The 24887-nt window shown below is 48.5% G+C and overlaps 1 protein-coding gene across 8 annotated transcripts; it reads left to right on the top strand.

The window, feature by feature from the left end:
* The first annotated feature begins 6852 nt into the window (after positions 1-6852).
* On the top strand, positions 6853-23912 carry DNAJA4 (DnaJ heat shock protein family (Hsp40) member A4). 8 transcript variants are annotated; one of them, XR_003796065.1, is made up of 8 exons: positions 6853-7455; positions 7844-7982; positions 13241-13421; positions 15348-15452; positions 16561-16788; positions 17903-18030; positions 21772-21872; positions 21969-21993. XR_003796065.1 is itself a non-coding variant. In XM_029239339.1 (8 exons), exons 1-8 carry the CDS (start codon positions 7055-7057, stop codon positions 22182-22184), a joined length of 1602 nt encoding a protein of 533 aa, XP_029095172.1. In that variant the 5' UTR covers positions 6853-7054; the 3' UTR covers positions 22185-23912. The 8 variants fall into 8 exon arrangements, 6 of the variants coding, with proteins under 6 accessions (XP_029095172.1, XP_029095174.1, XP_029095177.1 ...); XM_029239339.1 differs by having other exon boundaries at positions 17800-18030; positions 21969-23912; XM_029239340.1 differs by lacking the exon at positions 6853-7455 and adding an exon at positions 7632-7649 and having other exon boundaries at positions 17800-18030; positions 21969-23912.
* Positions 23913-24887: the final 975 nt, after the last annotated feature.

Raw genomic sequence — 24887 nt, 5'->3', positions numbered from 1 at the left:
TTCTGGGCCCAGCTCAGCAGCTGACCAGGGCAAGGTGGGGCAGGTCATCTTTTAAATGCACACTCTCTCATGAGGGTGAGGAGTGATGGATGTTTGTGACCTTAAGGTGATAGTTTCATGGGTATATACATATATCAAACTGTATCAAATGGTACATTTCATTATGTGCAAGTCACTGTACCTCAATTATACCTCAAGAAAGCTGTTTTAAAGAACTGATAACAATTATATGATGAAATTAAAATATCTGTAATATTTCTACAGGAACTCTTATCTTATGTGACCCCCTTGCAATGTTTGAGCATGATGCATAAAATTCATGATTCACTTCTGAATCTAAGTGTTGCTTTGAGAATTTTGCTCTGCCTCAGAAGAGCAAAGTGTCTCCAAATTAAAACTAAGAGCCACAATGACTCAAGAAATGTTTTGTCATCTGGCATTACTGAAAACAGAACACAAAGTATGCAATGAGGCTGTTTATAATAATATAGCGATTTTGCTGAAATAAAGGAAAACAATAAATATTATTGAATAAATATACAATTTCTTAAAGTGCACCACTTCAAGCCCTTTGGGGGCTTCAACTCTTAGAATCCAACTCTGCCCAGTGGTCCACACCCCACTCCATCTCTGTTCCAGAAACACTGGTTCTTTGAAGAGGTCAAGGTCTTACACGTATCAGGGCCTTCACCTGTGCTGCTGCCTGGGCCTGGAACTCTACCGCAGGCCCTGCAGAGAAGCCTCCTTCTCAACCTCTAGGTCTCAACGTGAACATCACAACACACACACACACGACCTCCCTGACCACCCAGAACTCAAGAGAATGAATACTCTTCCTTCGTGGCTCTCATCAAAATGCGGAGTTAGAGGTTTATTTCCCCACTGGCCCGTGTAGGCTCTGTCGGTTCCCAGATGTGCTCCCAAGCCTCCCACAGTGCTGGGATGCAGAAGGTGCTTTCCTGACATGCTGAAAGGACGGATCCATGTCCTATCTCTGGACTCTGTGACCTCATGAGAGGGGTGCCCTGATGGGGACGCTGTCTGTAAAGTACAGATATGCAGCAGGATGACCACTCCCTCACTTTCTTAGTTCTTTCTCCCCCAATGAGAGGCACCCCCGACCTCTGGGGGCAGCCGCTCTGGATGAAGGCTGAGCTCCAGCGGGGGAAGCGGGCTCTCAGAGACCATGCCCTCACCCACAGAAACATCACAGAACCTTGGGTTTTGTCAAAGCAATGTGGCTGTGGATAACTATTTCAGTACAAGTTCTTGGAAAAACTCCAGGGGCTGGAGTGCTGGCAAAATGGGCCCATGCTGGGGGTTCCCCAGAGTGCCGAGATTCAGGTGCTCAAGCCTGGCCAGACTGTGAGCTCCTCCAGGGCAGACTCGGCCTGCACGCAGCACTGTACTGCCAGTGCCCAGCACAGAGCCAGGACTCAGCACGTGCACACCGACCCTCTGCGCTGGTGCAACCAAGAAATTCCATCTGAGAGCACTGGCTCTCTGCCAGGCACAGGTTAGTACTGTCCCCATTAATCTGTACAATAAGCCCACGAAGTCGGTGTTCTTATCCCCATTTTACAGACGTGGGAATTGAGGTTCAGGGAGAGGTAATTTGCCCAAAGTTGCACAGCCAGTGAGAGGCAGGGCCTCTCCAAGCAGAAGTCCTTAGGGATAGTCAAACAGTGGCCTGGAGTGACAACTGCTATTTTAAGGGCCAACAAATTAACATCCTCCCATTGGAGAAACCCTGTGACACCCCCTGCACTCCGCAAGCACCAGCTCCACCGTTCCTGGCCTGGGTGCCGCCTGGGCACTGGCCCTCAGCTCCTTTCACCACCCTAGCCTCTCATGGTTTGGGCTCCTCTCCACATTCCTGTTTCTCTTGCCTCTCTGATGGCTGTTCTTCCTCCTCCCACTTCCTAAAGGCAGGTGTTCCCCGTAGCTTCTCCTTGCTACCTTCTTCCTCTCTCTACACTCTCCCTCTAGGCCAGCCTGTCGACCCCTTGACCCCTCTTTGGAGGGGGCTCGCACATCTGCACGCCCAGCTCAGACCTCTCCCAGCCCCTGGTTATTCCTCCCAGAAGGCTGCTCCTGCTCTGAGACCTTCAGTGGCTCCCAGGGGCCATCAGAGGAGGAACAAACTCCTCCCTGAGGCATTCCGGGCTCTGTTGTACCTATCTCCACTTCTCTCCCAATTCAGAGCCTTCACCCATGCCAGCACTGTGCTCTCTGCCTTTATTCTGCTGTCCCTTCAAGCAGGACCCCCCTCCCTCCCACCTCTGCCCCAGGTAGCTCTCACTGCCTGGTTTATGGCACATAGCCTCCCCCTGGAAGTCCTTCCAGACCCCTTCCCCAATCACAGGCGGCTCTCCCTCTTCAGTAGATTCCATGGAGAACCTGTCCCAGGCTGCCTTTGCAAGAGCTATTTCTGTGCTTGCTTTGACTCTCCTTCCACCCAGGGTCACACGGGGAGTTTGGTACTGGGAGTCAGGGAAAATGCCCAATCTATGACTATTAGTTTTGCCTCTTTGTGTAGAAGTCTCCTCAGCTGTAAAGTGAGGGGTGTGGAATTGGATCAGCATTTCCCTAATTCCCAAGTACCGTCATTTTTGCTTTATCCTTGTATCACCTGTACTATCATATACTTATATTGCTTACCTTACATATTTATCTACTTATTTTTTAAAATTTATTTTATTTTATTTTTGGCTGCACTGGGTCTTCGTTGCTGTGCGCGGGCTTTCTCTAGTTGGCGGCGAGCAGGGGCTACTCTTTGTTGTGGTGCGCGGGCTTCTCATTGCGGTGGCTTCTCTTGTTCCGGAGCACGGGCTCCAGGCGCACGTGGGCTCAGTAGTTGTGGTTCGTGGGCTCTACAGCTCAGACTCAGTAGTTGCGGCACACGGGCTTAGCTGCTCCACGGCATGTGGAATCTTCCCAGACCAGGGCTCGAACCTGCGTCCCCTGCATTGGCAGGCAGATTTTTTTTTTCCATCTTTAAAATATAACATTTATTGCTTAGACGGTCTGATACAGAATAGCTTTTTTTCCTCATTTTGAACTTGTAAGTACTATACAACTGAACGCAAAGAGGAACGAAAAGTACCCAAACCGAACTTGTGATTCTGTGTTCATGTGGCATAAACCAGTTTTGTACATAATGTAGTGGAAGTTTTTAAGTTCCCTTTAGAAAAATATGAATTCTGCACGTTTATTATTGTTTCCTGCTTAACGCATGGGCTGAAATCACTAGGATCAACTTCCTTCTGGAGGAAAGAGAGGAACAGAGGGTGGAAAGAATGGTGAAACTTTCCGAAACCGGCATCCGACCGTCACATAGCTTCCCCAGGGCTGGTGGAAAAAATAGCCCTTTGGGTTCTTTGTTTTGTTTTCACAGCTGGGAGTTTCATGTAGTGATTGAATCTCAGCATCGTGTCCAGAAATCAAGAGAAAAACAAAAGAGAGAAATGTGCACCTCAAAAAACTTCTCAGAAGATCCATATATATATATATATTTGTATAAGCCCTGAGAGGAGAAAAAGAATCAAACAAATGTATAGAAACAAATTAGCTGGACATGCAAACTAAGCTATGATTCACCCAGAGTTTAAACAAATCACAAATTTCAGTTTAATACTGGGGGAGGGGACAGAACAACAAACAAATGATACATCTCTCAACCTCACTAGTAAAATGTGGCAAAACCTTATCCACTAGGAGGGTGCAGATGAAGGCTAAATAAAGCTTTCAATCAATAGTGATTATTAAAAAAAAAAAAAATAGTGATTACTGCGAGTGGCAGCCCCGGCTGTGCTGCGGCCTGGTTGGCAGGAGGATTCTTAAGCACTGCGCCACCAGGGAAGTGCCTATACACATACCTTTTGTTCGTTTGCTTTTACTTTTTATACAGCAGGTTCTTATTAGTTATCTATTTTAAACATATTAGTGTATATATGTCAACCCCAATCTCCCAGTTCATCCCACCCCAACCCCCCAACTCTCCCCCCTTGATGCCCATATGTTTGTTCTCTACATCTGTGTCGCTATTTCTGCCTTGCACACCGGTTCATCTGTACCATTTTTCTAGATTCCACACATATACATTAATAAATGGTATTTGTTTTTCTCTGACTTACTTCACTCTGTATGACAGTCTCTAGGTCCATCCATGTCTCTACAAATGACCCAATTTCGTTCCTTTTTATGGCTGAGTAATATTCCATTGTATATATGTACCACATCTTCTTTATCCATTTGTCTGTCGATGGGCATTTAGGTTGCTTCCATGACCTGGCTATTGTAAATAGTGCTGCAATGAACACTGGGGTGCATGTGTCTTTTTTTTTTTTTTTTGGCTGCGTTGGGTCTTTGTTGCTGCACATGGGCTTTCTCTAGTTGTGGTGAGTGGGGGCTACTCTTCATTGCGGTGCGCAGGCTTCTCATTGCTGTGGCTTGTCTTGTTGCAGAGCACGGGCTCTAGGCGCACAGGCTTCAGTAGTTGTGGCACATGGGCTCAGTAGTTGTGGCTCACGGGCTCTAGAGCGCAGGCTCGGTAGTTGCGGTGCACAGGCTTAGTTGCTCCGTGGCATGTGGGATCTTCCCAGACCAGGGCTCGAACCCGTGTCCCCCTGCATTTGCAGGCAGATTCTTAACCACTGCACAACCAGGGAAGCCCCGCATGTGTCTTTTTGAATTATGGTTTTCTCTGGGTATGTGCCCAGTAGTAGGATTGCTGGGTCATATGGTAATTCTATTTTTAGTTTTTTGCTTCTTTTTTAGTTTTGGTTTTTTGGCTGTGAGGCATGTGGATCTTAGCTCCCCGACCAGGGATCGAACCCGCACCCCCTGCCTTCCAATGAAGGTGAAGTCTTAACCACTGGATCCAGGGAAGTCCCCATCTACTTTTTTTAACCTAAATAAAAATGAAACTTTACCTTGCCTTCTGTGACTCGAAAACCAATGTCACTTGCAATAAAGGTTGCAATACAGAAAAAGTGAACCATGAAAACAAACACATAGCTGATAAAGTAAGAAACGTCTGTGCACAGCCTCAAATCTTCCCATGCATAATTCGAGGAAACAATGTCCTAGAACATCAGAGGCTTGGTCAAACGTAAACAAATCTGGATGCTGGCTGAAGTGGTAAAGAGAGATTTTAATCAGTAGTAACTATTGCAATAGGGAAAAGAGACCAGCATGAACTGAACTCAACTTTAATTTGGACAGAAATAGCTGGGGATTTTAAAGTGAAAATGAAGAAGGGAGGGAGGCGCCTGGGGGCTCAGTAGTGTCAGAGGAATGAAAACTTACCAAAGGTCAAGTGTAAATGCAACTAGGCCAGTGGTGTCTGCTAGCTGGAATTACTGAAGTTAGAATTCTGCTTTCTCACAGAGACTGGGAGACAGAGGCTCTGTCCTCAGGTGTCCTCAGGTGTTGGCTGGAACAAACAGTAAAAATTTTTGGCAGCCTTCTCTCAGGCAGGCACTTTAAGGGGGGGCGGTGTTACAGTCATCTTAGGGAGGCAGCCTTGAGCTATTAGAAACTATGCTAGCGGTTGTTCAAGTCTTTACAGGCCAAGGCTGAGGTCTAGTTGAGAAGAGGGTTCAGAGGAGCCTGGCTTGAATTTCATAAAGGAGAGAATCTTTGTCAGCTTCTTCAGCTTAGATAAAAGTGAAAAGAACATAATGCATTGTCGTGTGATGAGACTATGAGCCAGGTGCTTCAGGAGCTTATGAGGTAGATACTCTTAATATTATCCCCATAAAAAGGTTGAGGAACCTAAGGCTCAGAAAGGTTAAATCACCTGCCCAAGGTCAGGCAGCCAGAGGTAGCAACTGGAACCTAGGTCTCACTGGTTCCAGAGTTCATAGGCCCATTCTATGCCTATAGGCTCTGACCACCCACAAATGCCCTTCCTGCCAGTGTCACTGGTCCAGACTATTGAGTCTGGATAAATGCGTGGTGCAGGGCAGTGGTTCTCAGCTCTGGCTGCTCAGTGGAATCACCTGGGGACCTTTAAAAGTACTGATGCTTGGGTTCCACCCCCAGAAGTGCTGGTGCAATTGGTCTGGGGTGCAGCCTGGACACTGGGATTTTTAGAAGCTCCCAGGTGATCCCTATGAACAGCCAGGTTTGAGATTTGGATAATCACTGTGTGCTCTAGAAGCCTTCACAGTGATCATCCCATGTGATCCTTGCAAGAGCCCTGTGAGGAAGGCAGGCAGGCAGGCAGGTGGCAATGACCGTGTCCTGATGATGAGGAAACGAGCTCAGAGAGGCTAAGGCTCATATAGTTAATAACATCTGGGGATGGAATCAAGTTTGTTGACCTCCAGCTCTGAGTTCTCTGCCAAAGGTTACTGCTCTTCAGAGGTCTAATTGAGAGGGAAAAAGCAATGTCTCCAAGAACAGAAATGAGCAGCTTACTTTCTCTTGCAAGTTAAAAGTCATTTCTCACCCCCACTGAACACGTGGAGGAAGGGATAGTACTTGCCTCAGCCACAGGACCCAAAACGAGGCCAAGGGATCCCAGACAGGTGAGCAGTGGCCAACCCTCCCTGGCAGTGTACCATCGGCAGAAGTCAAGGCTGGGCCGGAGCAAGAAGGCCTGCAGTTCTCTGATAGTGCTGCTTCCCACGCCCACGTTCCTGCAGTGGGTGGTGATCCTTGCTACCAGGCACCTGCTGGGAACTGGGCACAGCCGAAGGAAGTCAGGGACCCGTTACTGTACCAGGCAGTGAGGGTCCTGCTGCAGTCTCCAGAACCGCTCTCCCACCCCACCCCCACGCCCACTGCGCCCACGAGCCTGGTCTGGAGGGGAGGGGGCACTGCCCACCTTTGGGAGACCTGGGGGACGTCGCTGCTCACATCTAACAGGCGTCACTCCCCACAACTGGGGGACGTCAAGTGTTCCCAGTTGTGGGCAGTTGAGAGAGCACCGTCCACAGCTGGGGCCAGCAAAGCACCACTGTACGTATCTGGAAGGGCTTAGGCTCACCTCAGCCTCGAAGATGCCCCGGGGGGCGCCAGCAGCTTCAGGAAATGGCCTCAGGAAATGCGACTCCAGCACGGTAGAGGGCCCCTACCCACTCCAAACCCCTCAAAAACGCAACAATCCGAGGCATGCCTCAGGGCGCATCCGGGACATAACCAAACAGAGGGCGGCCACACCCCCAGGGAGAGGCCGGGTGGGGACAGCAGGGCGCTGCCCTCCCAGCCCAACCCCTCGGGGCAGGGTTCCCGCCGACGCTGCCCTCCAGGCAACCTGATCTTCGAGCCAGCCGGACCCACGGACCCGCGCAAGGGAAAAGGGACAGCCCCGGGGTGGCGGGGCGGCCGTCGGAAGGCGCCCTCCACTCCGAAGCCGTCTTCCAAGCCCCCCAACATGGCCCGGGGCGGCAGTCAGAACTGGAGTTCCGGGTACTCAGACTGCAGGCCGGAGGAACAGGCGACCGGGTGAGCCAGGAGGTCGCGCCGGGCCGGGGCGTCGGGGGTCCGGGCCGCTAACCCACCGCAGTGCCCCAGCCAGTCAGCTCCAGGCGCCGCCGGAACCTCCGCGAAGGTTCTGGGCCTTTGTGGCGTCACTGTCTCCTTGCGGAACCTTCCGCCGGCGCCGAATAAAACCCGCCGCGGAGGAGCCGGCGGCTCGAGTGCGGCGGGTCTGGGAGAGGAGGGTATCCTGGCGCAGGCGGGAGGGAAACCCGGGCGGCGGCGGCGGCGGCGGCGGCGGCGGCGGCGGCAGCAGCCGTGACCGTGACCCGCGGGCGGGCGGCGGGGGCGCGGGCCAGGGGCCCGGCTGGGGCGTCCGGGGCGCGCTGACCGTCCTGCCCGCCCCGCCCCGCAGAGAAAAGATGGTGAAGGAGACCCAGTACTATGACATCCTGGGGGTGAAGCCCAGCGCCTCCCCGGAGGAGATCAAGAAGGCCTATCGGAAGCTGGCGCTCAAGTACCACCCGGACAAGAACCCGGATGAGGGCGAGAAGGTGCGGGCCGGGCTCGCGCGGGGCCCGCCGTCAATTATTCAGCCCGGAGCTCGGGGGCTGTGAATTATTGAAGGCGGCGGGGAACCCGAGCCGCGTTTGTTGGAGAGGCGGTCGCCAGGTGCCGCGCACCACGCCGCGGGGCCGGGCCGGGGCTGGGGGTGGTCCGAGGCGGAGGGGGCGCGGCGCGGTCAGTTGGAGGGCGCTTCGCCGAGCCCCAGCGTCGCCGGGCTGGGCATCTGGGCTGGTGCCGGGGCCCGAGGCGCCGGGACCCCTCGTGAGGCCCCGCGCAGCCCATTCATTCCTCCCTTCGCTCCACAAGGGCCCCTCCGAACGCCGGGGAGGGCCGGGACTGAAACGTGGGGGCCCAGTTCTCCTAGGGTTTGCGGGCATTCCTGTCGGAAAGGCAGCCAGCAAGCCGGGAAACTGAGGCACACGCGACCAGAAGAAGTTGTGTACTTGCTGGGGACGACCGGGGTTGAATTATTTTTGTGCTCATATTCCCTGTTGATGCATAAGCCCTAGAGGTGAGTTTCTTTAATCTGAGTTAGTACCTTGGACAAACCCGGTGTCCTTCTTGAGACTGGATTTGTTCTGTGTGCCTGTCTCCTGCCTGATCAAGGTTGTCAGACATTGAATAATCACCTTTTCTTTATTAAACAGGGACATGGAAATCTTTAACCTGACACATCATTTTATATGAACATTACAGGTTTCCTGTGACAAATGACCCGCAGTGGATCCTAAGTACCAATAATAATAGGCTGAAAAATGCTCTGTATCATAGAAGCCTAAATTAAACTTTTTCATCCAGTTCACAGGAAAAGTCAACCTGTTTTTTATGCCCAAGGAAGCTCATTACCCACCAGAATAGGTGATTAGAAAGATCAGGCATTGATCCTTGGGAAAGCTTGTTGGCCTTCCCACTCCTCCTTTGACTTCTTGACATTTTCTTATAAAACTTGGGATATCCTAGATGGCTTTTGGGAGGTGGGGCTTTTGTGGTAGCTGATAGCAGTGACACCTGGGCCACTTTTGAAGCCATAGATTACCTGTCTAGCATTAGACTCGTGGAAACGCGTGTAGTATCAAAATACCTGTCTGTGTTAGCTTTTCCAAGCTGGAGAAACCTGCCTAAAGAAGGTTGGCTGGGTGGCAACAGTGATAGGATATTTATATTTAGCCACAGGTGCCGAGTGTCGCTGTCACAAGTTTAAAATGCTTTCCTGGAAGACCATTTGTCTGTTACTCGTGTTCTTTCTCATCTATATTTAGGTGGCTTACTGTAGCTTTTAAAGTCACTGGCTTTCTACGTGGTGTTGGTGATTCATAGATGTGCTCCCTAAATTCACTGTAGGCTGTTTCTGTGAGTAGCCTTTAAGGAGAGCGCACCCAGGCTTCTAATTTCACGTTTCAGAGGCGGCACATGGGAAAGCCTTCTGACCCTGGTTCAGGTCAGATCTCTCCAAGAGTAAGTCATGGCTGTGTGCCATTGGAGTGAGTCTGCTCTTGGTGTTCTGAAGCTTTTTTTAAATTGGACTTAACCTGTACTACATTTCTGTAGGTGTTGCCCTGCATGTACCTGCCTGGGCAGAGGTGGTTGATTTGTTTTAAACTAATATTTATTTATAGCCAGATACTGAATTAGTGTCACTTAAGTGAGGCTCCTGAAGTGTCTGGCGGGTTCCTTTCAACTTAGAGGTGGGGCGTTCTGTGATGTTCCAGGAATACTTTTCCCTTCCCACCTTCCATGAAGGGGATAAAACCCTTTAATTTAGTTCTCAGCTAGAACTTCTTCCGACCTCTGACCACAGGCTGAACCACTGGTCTGGTCCTCATCCTCATTTAATTATGATTCCTTGTTTGCTACCTGTGTTCCGTAGAAACGAAAGGGTTTGAGGAGACTGGGGACACAATTTATAGAAACTGCTGTAAAGTTCCCTAGAGAGGATTCATTCATTCATTCACTCACCAGATACCTCCATTTTGGTCCTGCTGTGTGCTGGGCACACTGTGTAGGCCTTTTCTTTTTTGTGCAAGTTTGTGTGTAGTTCTTGTCCACTTTATCTATTCATAGGTGGAACCTTTTAATTTTTTTCCCCCAAGTTTGTCACTTTATTAATGTCTCTTCAAAAACAGACTGAGCCAGTCCGTTCCCCCTTGCTCCAGGGCAACTGAGAAGGCTATTAGGGTGTTGGTCTTTGTTTTGTGGCCTGTTGTCCTGTGTTGCTAAGCATTGGGCGGCCAGTGTTTGTTGTCAGGTGTTCTGTATGGAGTCTCTACTTTTCTGCAGCTGGTTTTCTGAAAGACACACGGGCAGCGGGTCAGTAAGCGAGTCCCTTTCAGGGGTCGTGATAGGGGGTATGTTCTTGGCTATTAACCCCAGCCAGCTTTTGAGATGAGTTTGGTCTTTTGGCCAATTTTACTGTAACTTTTTTTTTTTGCGTACGCGGGCCTCTCACTGTTGTGGCCTCTCCCGTTGCGGAGCACAGGCTCCGGAAGCGCAGGCTCAGCGGCCACGGCTCACGGGCCCAGCCGCTGCGCGGCATGTGGTATCTTCCCGGACCGGGGCACGAACCCGTGTCCCCTGCATCGGCAGGCGGACTCTCAACCACTGCGCCACCAGGGAAGCCCTACTGTAACTTTTAGTTTGAATAATAGATTTTTAAGTTAAAAAATCATAAAAGAGAGCATAACAGTGCAGAAAATTTCAGAATATTGAGGAAAACCCACCAAGTACACATCACTCTAACTGCTGTCCCTGTGTTTCTTTCCAGGCTTTCTCCAGGGTGATTGTACATGGTCATCCTGGCACACAGGGTTTTTTTTTTTTCCTCGCTACTGAATATTTTATAGTAAATACTTTCGCCAGTTGCTACATAGTCTCCAAAGCCATTTTTCCAGCTGCGTAATGATCTTATTAAAGGAACTGTGGCACATTATTACAGTCTGAAAGGTGAGCTGGTCAGAGTACTAGTCTCCAACTGTGAGATGGGTGAGGGTCAGGCAGGGACTGAATTAGACTCTGGAGTGCTGAGACCCCACCCCCACCCCCAGAGTAGTGGGAGTCCCGCCCCTTTGTGAGGTCTGGCCTCTGGTTGAATGCTCCAAGTGACAGGGCATTACTTTTCCTTTTTAGATCAATCATCCCGTTCTGTTAAGTGCAAAAGTCTTTCAATTATCCAGAGTGTTTCTAATGGACATTCTCTTGAAGCATGTTTACCTAGTACAGACAGGCCCAGAGACTCCCTGGGGGCAGCCTGGCCTGGTTGTTTTCTGATCTTCCTTACCGGGCACCTAATCCCTACACCTTATTTTCCTTCTGTGGAAAGGAGTGGTGGTGAACGATACCTACTTCTTTACAGAAATGGTGGGAGAATCAACGCACCAAAAGACCTAACTACCTTGAGTATGATTCTGATGTCTCTAAGACAGTTTTTTAAATTACCCAGTTGTTAGCTATTATTTATTAGGTATCATTTATTATTTATTAGTTACTCATTAGATCTCTATTGGGGATCTGTAGTACAAGAGAAAAACTAGTGTCTGTCAGTTTCCATATTTGTATATTCAAAGTACTTTTTTTTTCCTGTATGTTCTGTACTTTTTTTTTTTCTTCCTAAACCATTCCCCTGGAGGGCGAAGACCCTATCTCACTTATTCATTTCTCAATTCCCAGAATTGAGCCATTCATATAACAAGTATTTACCAGGTACCTTCTACAGGCCAGACAGTGTTCTAGGTTTGGGGATATGGCAGTGGACAAAGCTGACCTAACCACCTGTCCTCATGGAGCTGACACTGCAGTGGGGACACCATCCCAGCAGTAAGTGCTCTGGTATTGGGGAACAGCAAGGAGGCCAATGGCACACGAGCAGAATTGCGGGGAGCTGGAGGCAAAAGTGTCAGTTTGGGCTTGTAGACCAGAATAAGAACTGGCTTTTGCTCCAAGTGAGCCGGGCCCCTTGGAGGGCTTGGGGCAGAGGACTGACATGATTGGCTGGCAAGTTCTGCTGCTGTGCAGAGAACAGACTGAAAGCTGAGGTGAAGGCGGAAGATGGGAGTCCAGTGAGGAGGTCACTGTGGCTATCCAGGCCAAGGAGGGTGTCCTCCGCCAGGGCGGGCGTGGTGGTGATAGTGGTGAGAAGGAATGGATTTTGGATATTTTATATGGTGTTTTGATTTTATGTTAAAAACTTCCATATATCTGCAGAAAAGGTGAGAGTCGTACAATGAACACCTGCCTTTCTTTCACCTACCTTCACTGATTATAAATAGGTCGTCACATTTGCTTTCCCTATATTATTATTATTTGCTAAAGCTTTTGAGGGTAAGTTGCGTACATCATAACCTTTCAGCCCTAAATGTTTATCCTTGGGAAAACAACATCCTTGTACATAACCACAGTGCATTTATCAAATTTAAGAAGTTTAACATTGAGAAAAACATTCCCATTTTTCTAGTTGTTCCAGTGTCCTTTGTAGCAATTTTTTCCCCAGTGCAAGATCCAGTCCAGGATCCAATCCAGGGTCATACACTGCATTTAGTTTTCCTGTCTTTTAGTTTTGCAGAATATACTTCAGTTTGGGTTTTCTGATTCTTTTCTCACAGTTGGATTCCAGGATACATTTTTGGCAGTCATGTGACACATGGGGTGTTCTGTCTTAGGGTACTGGAGATGGACATTTGAAGGTAGCACCAGAAGGATTTGTTGACAGATACGATGTGAGGGAGAGGAAATGAGGTTTTGGAATTGCCAATAAGTGAGCTATGGGGGAGACTATGGGAGGGGCAGGACTTTGGGGGGGAGATCAGGACAGATTTGCTCACAGTGTCTGCCGCCTGCATGTGGATGGATGCTCACAGGATGTCTGCAGTTGCATTTTATGCTAGTAACCTAGGAAAGCAGCCGTCATGGGCTTTATCCAGTTGTAGGTTAAGCCCTGGCCTGGTCTCACTATATCTTAGCTCCATTCTACTTCTTCCTGTCTGGTGCAGCCTGAGGAGGGAGAAACTCCTCCTTACTGCTCTGTATCCTTATTCTCTGCAGTGGCCCTGCCTCTCATCCCTTAGTAATGTTTGCCCTATGTATTCCACTCTACAAAGGGATTAAATGGAAAAGTCAGGTTTCAGATAACATATAGACCTGCTAGTTTGGGGGGTTGGGTGTAGAATCCCTCTGTCATTGCATTTATATGGTGGGTTTGCTTCATGAACAACTCAAACCTTCTCTTTTTAATCTCTCTTTTTTTCTTTTGAAGTTTAAGCTCATATCCCAGGCATATGAAGTGCTTTCAGATCCAAAGAAAAGGGACATTTATGACCAGGGCGGCGAGCAGGCAATTAAGGAAGGAGGCTCAGGCAGCCCCAGCTTCTCTTCCCCCATGGACATCTTTGACATGTTCTTTGGTGGCGGAGGACGGATGGCTAGAGAGAGAAGAGGTAACTGCTTTGAAAGACGTTAAGCAAGTTTTATAGTTTCCAAATTGTACGTGTTGCTGGAATCAGGACAGATCATGCCTTAAAAGGGTGTAGTTGTCATGTTTGGGGATCATTAGCTTTAGTTCATCGCTTGTTTAGTCTACCTGGAATCTCTTAGTGCATTTAGCAATTAATTGCCTGACACCTTCCCAACACCACATATAAAGGAGCAAATGGGGAATTCCCTGGTGATCCAGGGGTTAGGACTCGGTGCTTTCACTGCTGGGGCCTGTGTTCAGTCCCTGGTCAGGGAACTAAGATCCTGCAAATGGTGTGCCCCGCCCCCCGCCCCCCCCCCCACCGCAAAAAAAAGGAGCAAATGGCGGTAAGGAGAAAGGAGGAAGTTCAAGTTCATCTTGCCCTCTTTTTCTCTTTTGTTGGGGTCGGGTTCCGTTTATGTTCCTAAGGGACATAAATGGCACCTCCTGTGGTTATTAGTGATACCTCTGCGGAGAGTGCTCTTCTCCCCTCCTGCACGCTTCCTCCCATGCCTCCTGACTTGGGCCAGGGCCCGCGGGCTCTATTTCTGGCTGGTGCTCTGCCATGTGCAGTGTGGCCTCATTTTCTCAGCCTGCTCAGGAGATTTTCTAGGTAACAAAATTTACCCCTTGATGTTTGAACATCTTTGTAAAAGAAACTACTTTGCCTGTCTCTTCAGAATGCATTAGGACTAGCAGCTTCATCCCCAGAGGTGAATTGAGAGACTTAGCTATTGGTGAAATGGCCCCAGGCCCCCGTTTTTGAGTTCTGGGTTTGTTCTTCCTAATTTTTCTATACCTCTTACCTCCTGCCAGGCTCTGGACTGTCACCTCTGTTACCAGTGGTCTCTAATAGCCCCCTTCCCCTGTCCTGCTTACGGTTGATCCTCTGCTTTGGACCTCAAAACCAGATAGATAACCAAGCTTATTAAAATCCTGGGTGAAATCAAGATAAGCTCTGCATTGAGGTTTAAGAAGGGTGGTTTGAGGTCAACAAGAGGCCCCTGGATAAATAAAGCTGTACTTGTTCTCACATTATAATTGACTTTGAGCTTTGAAAAGCTTGGCTGTCAATTCTGTGAATACAGTGTGCTGAAAATCACAAAGGGTTTATTAGGGAAAAATCCTTACCCTGTTTTCTGGGTATGTTGCCTGCTCATATAATTGACAGTGTGGATGTGATTAAAACCTTGGGTATCCTCTTGCCTAGCTCTCTCACTGTCTTGAGATGAACAACTTCACGCCCTTAATTAAGTCATCTCTCAAAGTTGACAGCCAATAAACAAGGACAGCATCTCGGTGACTTCGAGAGCCCTATGGGCAGCAGAGAGGGACCTGATGCTGTGGGTCCTGACAGGCTGGTATGGTGCCAGAGCAGACAGACTCCCACCCTGAAGATGAAAGGCCCACTGTCCTGGATGCACAGACAAGATTTCCACAGATGAAAGAGTTCCCACTTGGCCACAAGACACAGAAGGGCTCAAAAATTAAAGGACGTTATGTTCAAGGAAGAGTTTCAGTTAAAGGTCCAGAGACTGACTTCGTGCATCATCTATAAGGAAAGGGCTCCTTTCATGGGGAGAACCTAGTTAACCAATCTCATTGGTTAACATTGCCTTGGGTTTCCTCATTGATCTCTCATTCTCAGATTTGTTTTAGCAAATAAAGATGAAAGTCTTTGACATCTATAAATGATTGAATAATTAGCTCATAGCTAGAAAGGGTATTAGTTCTCATACTGGCAAAGGGCCAGAGGATGGGCCAGGTGTAACAGAAGCAAGCATTGCTTCCCACAGGGAAGGGAATGAATGACACAGGCACAGTCTGAGACTTCATACCACTAAAGGTCATATGGGTAGTATTTATTTAATACAGTATTACTAATTGGTCTTTTTTTTCCCTCGGTAAGGCAAGAACGTTGTGCATCAGTTGTCTGTAACTCTGGAAGATTTATATAATGGAGTCACAAAGAAATTGGCGCTCCAGAAAAATGTAATTTGTGAGAAATGTGAAGGTAAGAATTAATTTCTGAATGAGTCTCATAGTTCTGGTCCCTTAGATCTGGAAACAATTCTTACTGTTTTACAATTCAGGGAAAAATAATTTATCTTTTTAAATGTGAAGGTCAGAGATTGCAAACAGGGAGCCTGAGGGCCAAATCCATTTCATTTGGCCCTGTACATTTTTTATTTGGACTGCACATTTATTTAATATGTTGACAATTATTTTAAAAATATAAAAATCAAGAATGGTTGACCCAACCTAGGGGTCGGCAGACTTTTGCTGTAAAGGGCCAGATGATAGGTATTTCTGGGCTTCGTGAGCCATGCAGTCCCTGTCGTAACTATTCAACTCTTATCGCAAAAGGAGCCATCGGGCTTCCCTGGTGGCGCAGTGGTTGAGAGTCCGCCTGCTGATGCAGGGGACATGGGTTCGTGCCCTGGTCCGGGAAGATCCCACATGCCACGGAGCGGCTGGGCCCGTGAGCCATGGCCGCTGAGCCTGTCCTCCACAACGGGAGAGGCCACAACAGTAAGAGGCCCACGTACTGCAAAAAAAAAAAAAAAAAAAGGAGCCATAGACCGTAAACAAGCAGATGACATACCTGTCCTTCCAATAAAGCTTTATTTACAAAACCAGTCAGCTGGCCATAGTTTGCTGTCCTTGATTTAAATGTAAATGTAATTAACGTAATTTTTAAAAATCTGATTTTTCAAGAAAAGTCAGATCTGGTGACTTGGTCACACATTGTCCCACAGAGAAGTGGCTGGGCTGGGTAGCCACCCTTGTGGACAGGGCTGTTTCCTCCAGTCTCCACTGGTCACACGTAGGCATGTGTGTTCTTCCACCCTGGGGTGGAAGAAAACACATTTGGTGAAGTTAAAGCAATGAATTTATCTTGGTATAGCCAAACGCACCAATGTTTGCGCTTACATGTTAACATCTGGATATTGTCTGCTTGGCTAGAATCATCCAGGCTCTTCCACATGGCTTTTCATGATTGTAAATAGTCAGAATTCAAGCCCCAGTGTCCAGTTTCATGGCTCATGATCCTTCTCTGGTGGCACCCAGCAGAGACGCTTCTAAGGGAAGAGCACAGCCTTGTTCCTCTCTCCCCACAGGCGTTGGTGGGAAGAAGGGATCTGTGGAGAAGTGCCCAGTGTGCAAGGGGCGAGGGATGCAGATTCACATCCAGCAGATCGGGCCGGGCATGGTGCAGCAGATCCAGACCGTGTGCATCGAGTGCAAGGGCCAGGGCGAGCGCATCAACCCCAAGGACCGCTGTGAAAGCTGCAGTGGTGCCAAGGTCATCCGAGAGAAGAAGATTATCGAGGTGCACGTGGAGAAAGGTGAGTCTGTGCAGCAGTAGCGCCCCACGCTGGTGGACGTGCATCTGAGGTGCTGATTGTGGGGCACAAGTGTTAGGTATCGGGGAAATGAGACACAGCACAACTGGTATTTAAATGCCGTTAGAGTGTGCCGTCAGTTCTTCCAATTCCCAGGGCATCTTCCATTGACCCTCCCTGGCTTTATTTCCATCCATGTCACCTGCCAAAGTTTTCTTGTTTACAAAACTTCTTTGTAAGGTTTTCCAATGCCCTGGAAGTCACTTAACCTTGATTTTGGTTAACTGCCCTCTCTTGCCCTTCTCAAACTATTACTTTAGAGTCACTGGGAGTGTTATTCCTAATGGCTTTTGTCGCTCATTGGCCATAAAAGCTTATCTAAGTCTTCATAGCTGTATGTCCCTTTTCTCCACACATTTCCCCTCGGTTGCAGCAGATTCTCCCAAATCCAGCACCTTCCTCCTGCTGTTCATTTTGCCTGGGGCCATCATTTTAGGGTCTTTTTCCCTCTTAGTTGTTCCCCCTGATCATTCTGTGGCTTCCTAATCCAGCAAATGTATTTAGGTGAGAGACCAAAGTACACAAATCAACACCCAAACCAGCACACACGTGGAGGGACTGAACACTGTGCCTGTGTGCACAGAGACTTAGTAGAAGGCCCCCAGAGCCCAGTGCTGCTTGTGCGTCAAGAAGCAGGCGGTGACCTTCTGCTCACAGTGCACCGTCAGCTGCGGCATCGCGTGGCCAGGAGGGCGGGGAGTGCGCGGTGAACTTGCGATGTGGCGGCCTCGTTTCCCACTCTCCCTGCTGCACACTTGGCTGAGGAACCTCGTTATGCCGAGGAGAGTGAGGCCTCTTGGTCAGTGGTAATCCCAGCCCCAGGCCTGCACGAGGTTGGGAGGTTTGATGAATAAAGAACCCCCAAAGGGCTCTCTGTGAGCCTTCTTCAAAAGCTTTGTCGGAAGTATGGTTTTAAAGAGAAGTGGCTAATCAGAAAGGGATGATGTTTCATAGGTATGAAAGATGGGCAAAAGATACTGTTTCATGGAGAAGGAGATCAGGAGCCTGAGCTGGAGCCTGGTGATGTCATAATTGTGCTTGATCAGAAGGATCATAGTGTCTTTCAGAGACGAGGCCATGACTTGATCATGAAAATGAAAATTCAGCTTTCTGAAGCCCTCTGTGGCTTCAAGAAGATGATAAAAACACTGGATGATCGAGTCCTTATTATTACATCCAAATCAGGTAATGTTTCACATGTGTTTCGTTGTAGTTCTTCTGTATGTTTGGCATAATGATGCTGGCAGCTTAGCCTGGTTTCACATTCAAGGTTGACTTCTGTTGCACAAGTTAGTGTGACTTGATTTTCTCTAAATTTAAAGTCATCACTAGGGACTTTTGAGAATTTTATGAATTTCTTTTATAATCTCCATGAAAAAAATTCAGTTTTGGGGAAAGGGCCTCAAAACAGGAATCTTGGGGATCTAAACTTCTACCTGGAACCTTCCAATTTAACTTAAATTTTTTTTAAAATTAACTTTTTTTTTTTTTTTTTTTTTTTTGCGGTACGCGGGCCTCTCACTGTCGTGGCCTCTCCCGCTGCAGAGCACAGGCTCCGGATGCGCAGGCTCAATGGCCATGGCTCACGGGCCCAGCTGCTCCACGGCATGTGGGATCCTCCCAGACTGGGGCACGAACCCGTGTCCCCTGCATCGGCAGGCGGACTCTCAACCACTGCACCACCAGGGAAGCCCTAAAAATTAACTTTTGTATAATAATACACACCTGATAATAGGTGGTGTTTTTCTATCAAATGGTGATCTGTGCTGATTCATCCATGTTTCTCTAGCCTCTGTGTTGTCGATTACATATGAGAGACATTTTAAAATAGAATTTTCCTGAAAAAAAAAGACATCGCCTGCCAGCTTATCCTTGGCGGCTTCTAGAGAACCGCCCGTCTGCACACAGGCACAGGAGCTTGAGGGAGCTGCCTCTGGACCCAAAGGGTTCGCAAAGGCCTGAGAGCTCAGCCTACCAGCACGTGTGTAGATGCCAGGCTCCCAGCTCCCAGGAGGGCTAGCGTTCACTGCAGTTGAGTCCATGCCTGGAAGGGGCTGTGAGGAGGCCAGGCAAATTGGAGAAGGGAGAGAGGCCAGGCTGGGGCCCTCGACTTGAAGCTGCCTCCGAATAGCACTTCAGGTCAGTTGTCCATGTCAAAGAATGTCTGGACAGGTGCGGTGGTGGCTGAGCCACCCAGACATCCGTGACCCCATCACTGGCCATGAGCAGTGCCGCTCTGGTCCCCTCGCTGGCCACAGGGTTAGGGAGTGACTTCTCCTGTGGGTATCTGAGGCTTAGGCTACAGGGATAGGCTCAGAGCTGGGATGGGAGGTAACCAGCCAATAAGCCTGTCCGAGGGCAGTGTAATTAAGACCCTAAATCCAGTAGAGTGAGCCACCTTGCCTCCCCAGCCTCCATCCAGGGCTTTCCTGCCTCTGTGTCCATTTCTCTCTTCCCCTTTCTGGCCTGTTCTCTTTCTCTGCCACTTTCCTCTTTGGCTTTTTCTGTTTCCTCTTTTCTGGGTATAAGTGAAATGGAATTATATATCCAAGTCTTGATCAGAGGTTTGTTTTGGGTTTTTTTGCTTTTGTTTTTTACTTTTTATTTGGAAACAATTTCAGACTAACAAAAAGTTGTAAAAAATAAAAACAGTATGAAGACCACGCATATATGATTTGCCTATTGTTAAAATTTTACCCTGTTTGATTTTTCATTTCTGTGTTTGTGTATAGGTATACTTAAGGATTGTGGAAAAGCACTGCAGTGTAATGAAAATATGCATGAAAATTTAAAATACAGCACCTTCCTTTAGATTCCATTCTGTAAGCCTCCCAAGGTACCCAATTCCTCCCCTCATTTCTGTAGGAAAGTTTGGGGATCATAGTTCACACAAAGCCCTAGGCCACAGGCTGTGAGAGGGTGTGTGCCCAAGACCCCTGGTATCATGTCCAAGACCCCCAACATTGTCTCAGACCTGATTCCAGTCCTTCGGGGAGCATGAGCTGGGCAGCATCTTTGGGGTGCTGTGTAACTTCTTTGCGAAAGCTAGTCCTTGGCCAAGCTCCCTGGAGCAGGGGCCCCTGCCATGGGATTGGAACCCAGTGTTCCTTGCTGCCTCCCAGCTGATCCCAGCCACAGGGAAACTGGGAGCCAAGGACGAAAGAGAGGAAGTGAGCCCCAGAGGGAAGGAAGTCGTAAACCCCGAGAAACCCATTTCCTTGCTTAGTTATAAGGAAGGGCAGGGTGTTCAGAAAACCTTCTGCTGGAGATTTCTCTTGTGCTTTTTCTTTTTGCTCATTTATCTTGTTTTGAGTCCTTTTCTTTCACCTCTTTTCTTGTTTTGGCTTATTTCTCTTTCCTTCATTTCCTCTTCTCTCTTCTGCTACTGAAGTGCCTTCCTCGCCAGAGGCCTTTAGGCTGTCTTGAGCATGGCTGAGAATCAGGAGATTAAAGAAAAAAGTGCCTTAAGAGCTTCGCCAGGGTGTGATCCCCCTGACTGAAGGCAGATATGTACCTCATGGAAGAGCTGGCTCATCATCTCTTTCCTTCTCTTACACGTGGTTGCCCATGCTTGGTCCCACAGTTTCCCTGCCCCACGGTGAGTTAGAAGCAGAAGCCTGAGGAGTTGTGCTGAGAGCAACAAGAAGTGTGACACCTGACAGGAGCAAAGAGACAGAAAAGCTATTAAAAACAAAGCAAAGACCATAACAAGCCCAGCAGCCTGGGGCCATTTAGCTAATGGGCTCCTCCTGCAATCAGCAGCTCTGAGGGCCACATGTGAATCACAGCCCTGCACTGAATGACCCCCAAGGAGAGAGTCCTCCACACCCTTTATTTTAAAAACTCCGATGAGATACTTTAAAAGATTTCCTCTTGGGGCTTCCCTGGTGGTGCAGTGGTTGAGAGTCCACGTGCCGATGCATGTGCCCCGGTCCGGGAAGATCCCACATGCCGCGGAGCGGCTGGGCCCGTGGGCCATGGCCGCTGAGCCTGCGCGTCCGGAGCCTGTGCTCCGCGAGGGGAGAGGCCACAACAGTGAGAGCCCCGCCTACCGCAAAAAAACAAAAAAAAGATTTCCTCTTGAGAGAGTTCATCCAGGGGAGTGGGATGCTGAATTAATGAGTGTTTGGGCTCCCCCCAACCATTTTTTATGAACATTTGTTTCTTTGTCCATTTTCATTACTGAGCTGAAGAACATACTTTTTAAAGAGACCCTTTTATCCCTTTTCTTTTCATGTTTGGAAGGAAATGATATTTTTAGATTTGGGGGCGAACCAAGAGCTCTGGGGGGACTAAACTCCCACAATGCCTTTTGAAAAAGTGTAGAATTAAGATCCAGCAAGTGCAAGCCAGACCAGCTCCAGCCCACCAGCTCATGGAGACTGCCTGTGGCCGGAGCCACCTTGTGAGCCCCCCACCCAGAAGGCTGGCTCTCCTGCCAGGTGGGATCTGGCTGGACTCTTTGAGGCCCATTCCTGTTCCAAGCTCTGCTTGAGTCTGTGAGGAGCACACTCTCCTCCCACTCATGGGAAGGTTGTAGTGACAGCCTGACGCAAGAGGCAGGCTGACAGGTATCACCCCTGTTTACCCGGACTGAGTGTTGACTCCCAGTTCACTTTTTTAAACCAACCTTATGATGGAGGCTTCAGCCCGCTCCTCCTTGGATACACTGCAGGAGCCCAGTGCGTGGGTCAGAGAGGGTTCCACTCCCACCCCCCTCCCTCTCATCCCCCTCACCCAGCCGGTTCCTCTGACAAGCATCATTCTGGTCGGGACCAGCTTTTTAGTCAGATGCCCTGTGACCCCTGCCTTTGCCTGCTGCTGTGGGGGTGATGGTGTCTGCCCCAGGCTCTCCCAACACGGGGACTGACCTCTCCAGGCTGCCCTCCATCTTCCTGTTTCATAAATAAACCTTCTCTGCGGCAGGTGAGGTGGTAAAGCACGGGGACCTGAAATGTGTGCGTAATGAAGGAATGCCAATCTACAAAGCACCCCTGGAGAAAGGGGCTCTGATCATACAGTTTTTAGTAAGTGCATGTGTTTTATTCTCATGGGACATATAATTAAATGCCTTAATTGGGAAGGGAAGAAACAACTGCTCTTTCCCACCTCACCCTTTACAGGTTATTTTTCCTGAAAAACACTGGCTGTCTCAAGACAACCTTCTCCAGCTGGAAGCTCTGCTCCCTCCTCGACAGAAAGTCAGGATTACAGATGACATGGATCAGGTGGAGCTGAAGGAGTTTAATCCCAATGAGCAGAACTGGCGCCAGCACAGGGAGGCCTACGAGGAGGATGATGACGGGCCCCGGGCCGGAGTGCAGTGCCAGACGGCATGATGTGGCCCGGTGCAGCGTGGCCCGGCCGGACTAGCACGTGATGAATGTAAAGTTGGCACAATGAAAATGGCATCGCTTTAATGGCCTCGTGTTTGGGGTGTCCTGTGTATGTGTTCAGCATTCTCAACTGCTGAGTGTCCTTTTGGTTTTTTTTTCTTTTGGTTGTAACTTAAGTTATAGCTTAATTTATATTTAAATGTTTTAAGTGTAAATCACTCTAGTCTGCATATGGAATCTGTTTATTTACATTTTCAGGATATTTTTGAGATGCCAGTGACCGCACTGACACTTTGTGCTTCTAGTGGCTTTGCCATAGTTCAGTTCCACCAATAAAGCACAGCCCAGACGACAGCCCCCTAGCAAACCTCCAGGCATGAAGTGGGTGACCTGGCCCAAGTCTAGCTCTGCGGTTTCTTCCCCTCCCCACCTCCCTCATAATGGCAGTTACTGAGGGTATGATCTCAGGGCTGCTCATGTGACATTTCTGAATCTAGATTCTAGATGCTTCTCCTCAAGAATAAAAGCACATCTGTGGGTTGGGCTTGGCTGCAGTGCCTGGTTCACGCTGAGTGGGCTTCAGGGCCAACTTGGTTCCTACTGTCCTGTGCCCTTGAATGCTTGGAACGGGGTGTGTGTCTGATCATCTCTCTTGGAAGCTTCCTGAACCTTCCAGGCCTTGCGGTGAGGACAAACCAGTGTTTTAAATGAAACGCTGATAAAACTGTTTGCCTGCGCACCCCGCACCTTGTTTTTTGTTGTTTTATTTTCTGTTGACAGCCTTTGCAGTGCTCTCCCACCAAAGTGCTTGCTTGTAAAGATAACGAAACCATCCATGTCCGCAGCAGCCTCAGTGCAACGGAATCCACGGGAGATGCTGGTGGTTCAGCCCTGTGGCACAGCCAGCTTCCCTGTCTGACCAGTGATCCTGGATGACTCGAGGGTCTGGAAAGGCACCACCTCATTCTCCCAGATTGAACTCCCTTCCGAAGGATGGTTCCTCTCCTTGCACAGCCATATCACAAAGGGCTTCCTGCTCAAGGGATAATAATGTTTTAGTGAGAACTGAAGTTCTACTCTGGACCGCAGTCTGTATGGACTACCACTGTAAATGATAACTTGTTGGGAGGGATATTATTCATTAACTCCTGGCAGGTAGACTACAATTTAAATTTAGGGTTACCTCAACCTTTAGCCATTACTGCTCCTTTCCTTCCCACAACAGTCATGAAGAAAAACTCCTGCCTTCTAAGCTGCTGGGTTAAAGCAGAGGCCACTTTTCAGATCCACCCTTATTGGTTATACAGTATCTGAGAGTTTGACTCAGACCAGGGACCTCCCCAGGAGGGCCAAAGGGTAGATGAGACCCATGGCAGGTAGTTCCAGCGGATGGACCAGGCTCCAGCTGGCTAGTGGGTGGGCATAATTTGCTCAAAATAGGTATAGAAAGAGCCCACCTGTCCCACTTTGACCATCAGTCAGGAAAGACATAAAACCTATTCTTCCAACTAAGCCTATATGAAAATCAATTGACGAATGGACCACAACTCCAGGGTGTTGTTTCTGTGCTGTGACTTCCTAATAAATTATTGCTAGAAAACTGTCTAGTTGATGATGAGGCAAAATTACATTCAGCTCCTTGTCATGTAGAGAATTTGGAGGGTGTTGCTTAAAATTTATTCCACCTGTATATTTGTCACTTTAAAATTAAAATTGAGCTGGTATGAGAGACAGATGGTTTTGTTTGCTTGTTTTTTAATTTTCTCGAGCTCCAGTGACCAGTGCCAAGTGCCAGTTTGCCTCATATTGGTTGATATAACGGAATGAAGTTTCCACTCTCACGGAGCTTATATTTTGGGGGTGGGGATAAATACAAACATCACGCAATGATGACTGCAGTGAAGAAAGAGTAATGGGAAAGGGACCAGGGGAAGGCCTCTACTGGGAGCTGACCCCTGAGCAGCTACCTGAAAGCAGTGAGACCTCTAAAGGTCTGAGGAAGAAACATTCTAGGCAGAGGAAACGGCCAGGGCTATGTGGTTACAGGATGGTGAACAAGGCAAAGAGGCAGGAGAGAGAAGCGAGGGGCTACCTAAAGAGCATGGGCTTGATTCTAAGGGTTATGGGGAGTTTGGAAGAAAAGCACAGGACCTGACATGAATCATATGAAGTTATGATCAGTAAAAAGCAACAAACTTTGGAGGGTTAGCTACTTACACCTTTCCCATTACCCGAAGACCATGTCTCAAGTGGGCCGCTGAGGAGAAAACTGAGGTACACGTACCTCCAGGCAAGAGGTCAACCAGAATAAGTACAGGTTTGAGCCTGTAGACACTGTTAAGGCAGTAATACCCACCCAGCAAGTTACAGCTTCTCTAAAATTAATAGGGTGAAAAAGAGTGTGACAGGGGACATTTTTTAATCTATCAAATAGAAGAATGCCCAGAGAGGACTACAGAATGTTCCCACCCAGTCACATATCCTGTTTCCCTCAGGATCCCATTCTGAAATAGATTAGCTTTTCTCTTACAGCTTCTGCATGACTCATTCCTTGGAAGAGTGAGCCTGAATTTCTGTACTGGAAAGTTCAGTAAGTGCCTGGATGTATTCATTTCTGAGGCAGATACTCGGTTTCACATAAGGATGCTGATTTCTCTCACTGTTTTACCAGTAACAGGGCAAATGAAAACGAAGCATGTTCAAGAA

This window comes from Monodon monoceros, unplaced genomic scaffold (genome assembly GCF_005190385.1).
Source record: "Monodon monoceros isolate NGI ecotype Baffin Bay Population unplaced genomic scaffold, NGI_Narwhal_1 Super_Scaffold_21, whole genome shotgun sequence".
Taxonomy (NCBI): Eukaryota; Metazoa; Chordata; class Mammalia; order Artiodactyla; family Monodontidae; genus Monodon; species Monodon monoceros.
This window is presented reverse-complemented; position numbering and strand designations above follow the sequence as displayed.

Coding starts and splice junctions, on each gene's coding strand:
- DNAJA4 (XM_029239339.1), top strand. CDS start 7,055: ATGCGACTCCAGCACGGTAGAGGGCCCCTACCCACTCCAAACCCCTCA. Junction 7,983..13,240: donor ACCCGGATGAGGGCGAGAAG/GTGCGGGCCGGG, acceptor TTTCTTTTGAAG/TTTAAGCTCATATCCCAGGC. Junction 18,031..21,771: donor TATTATTACATCCAAATCAG/GTAATGTTTCAC, acceptor TCTCTGCGGCAG/GTGAGGTGGTAAAGCACGGG.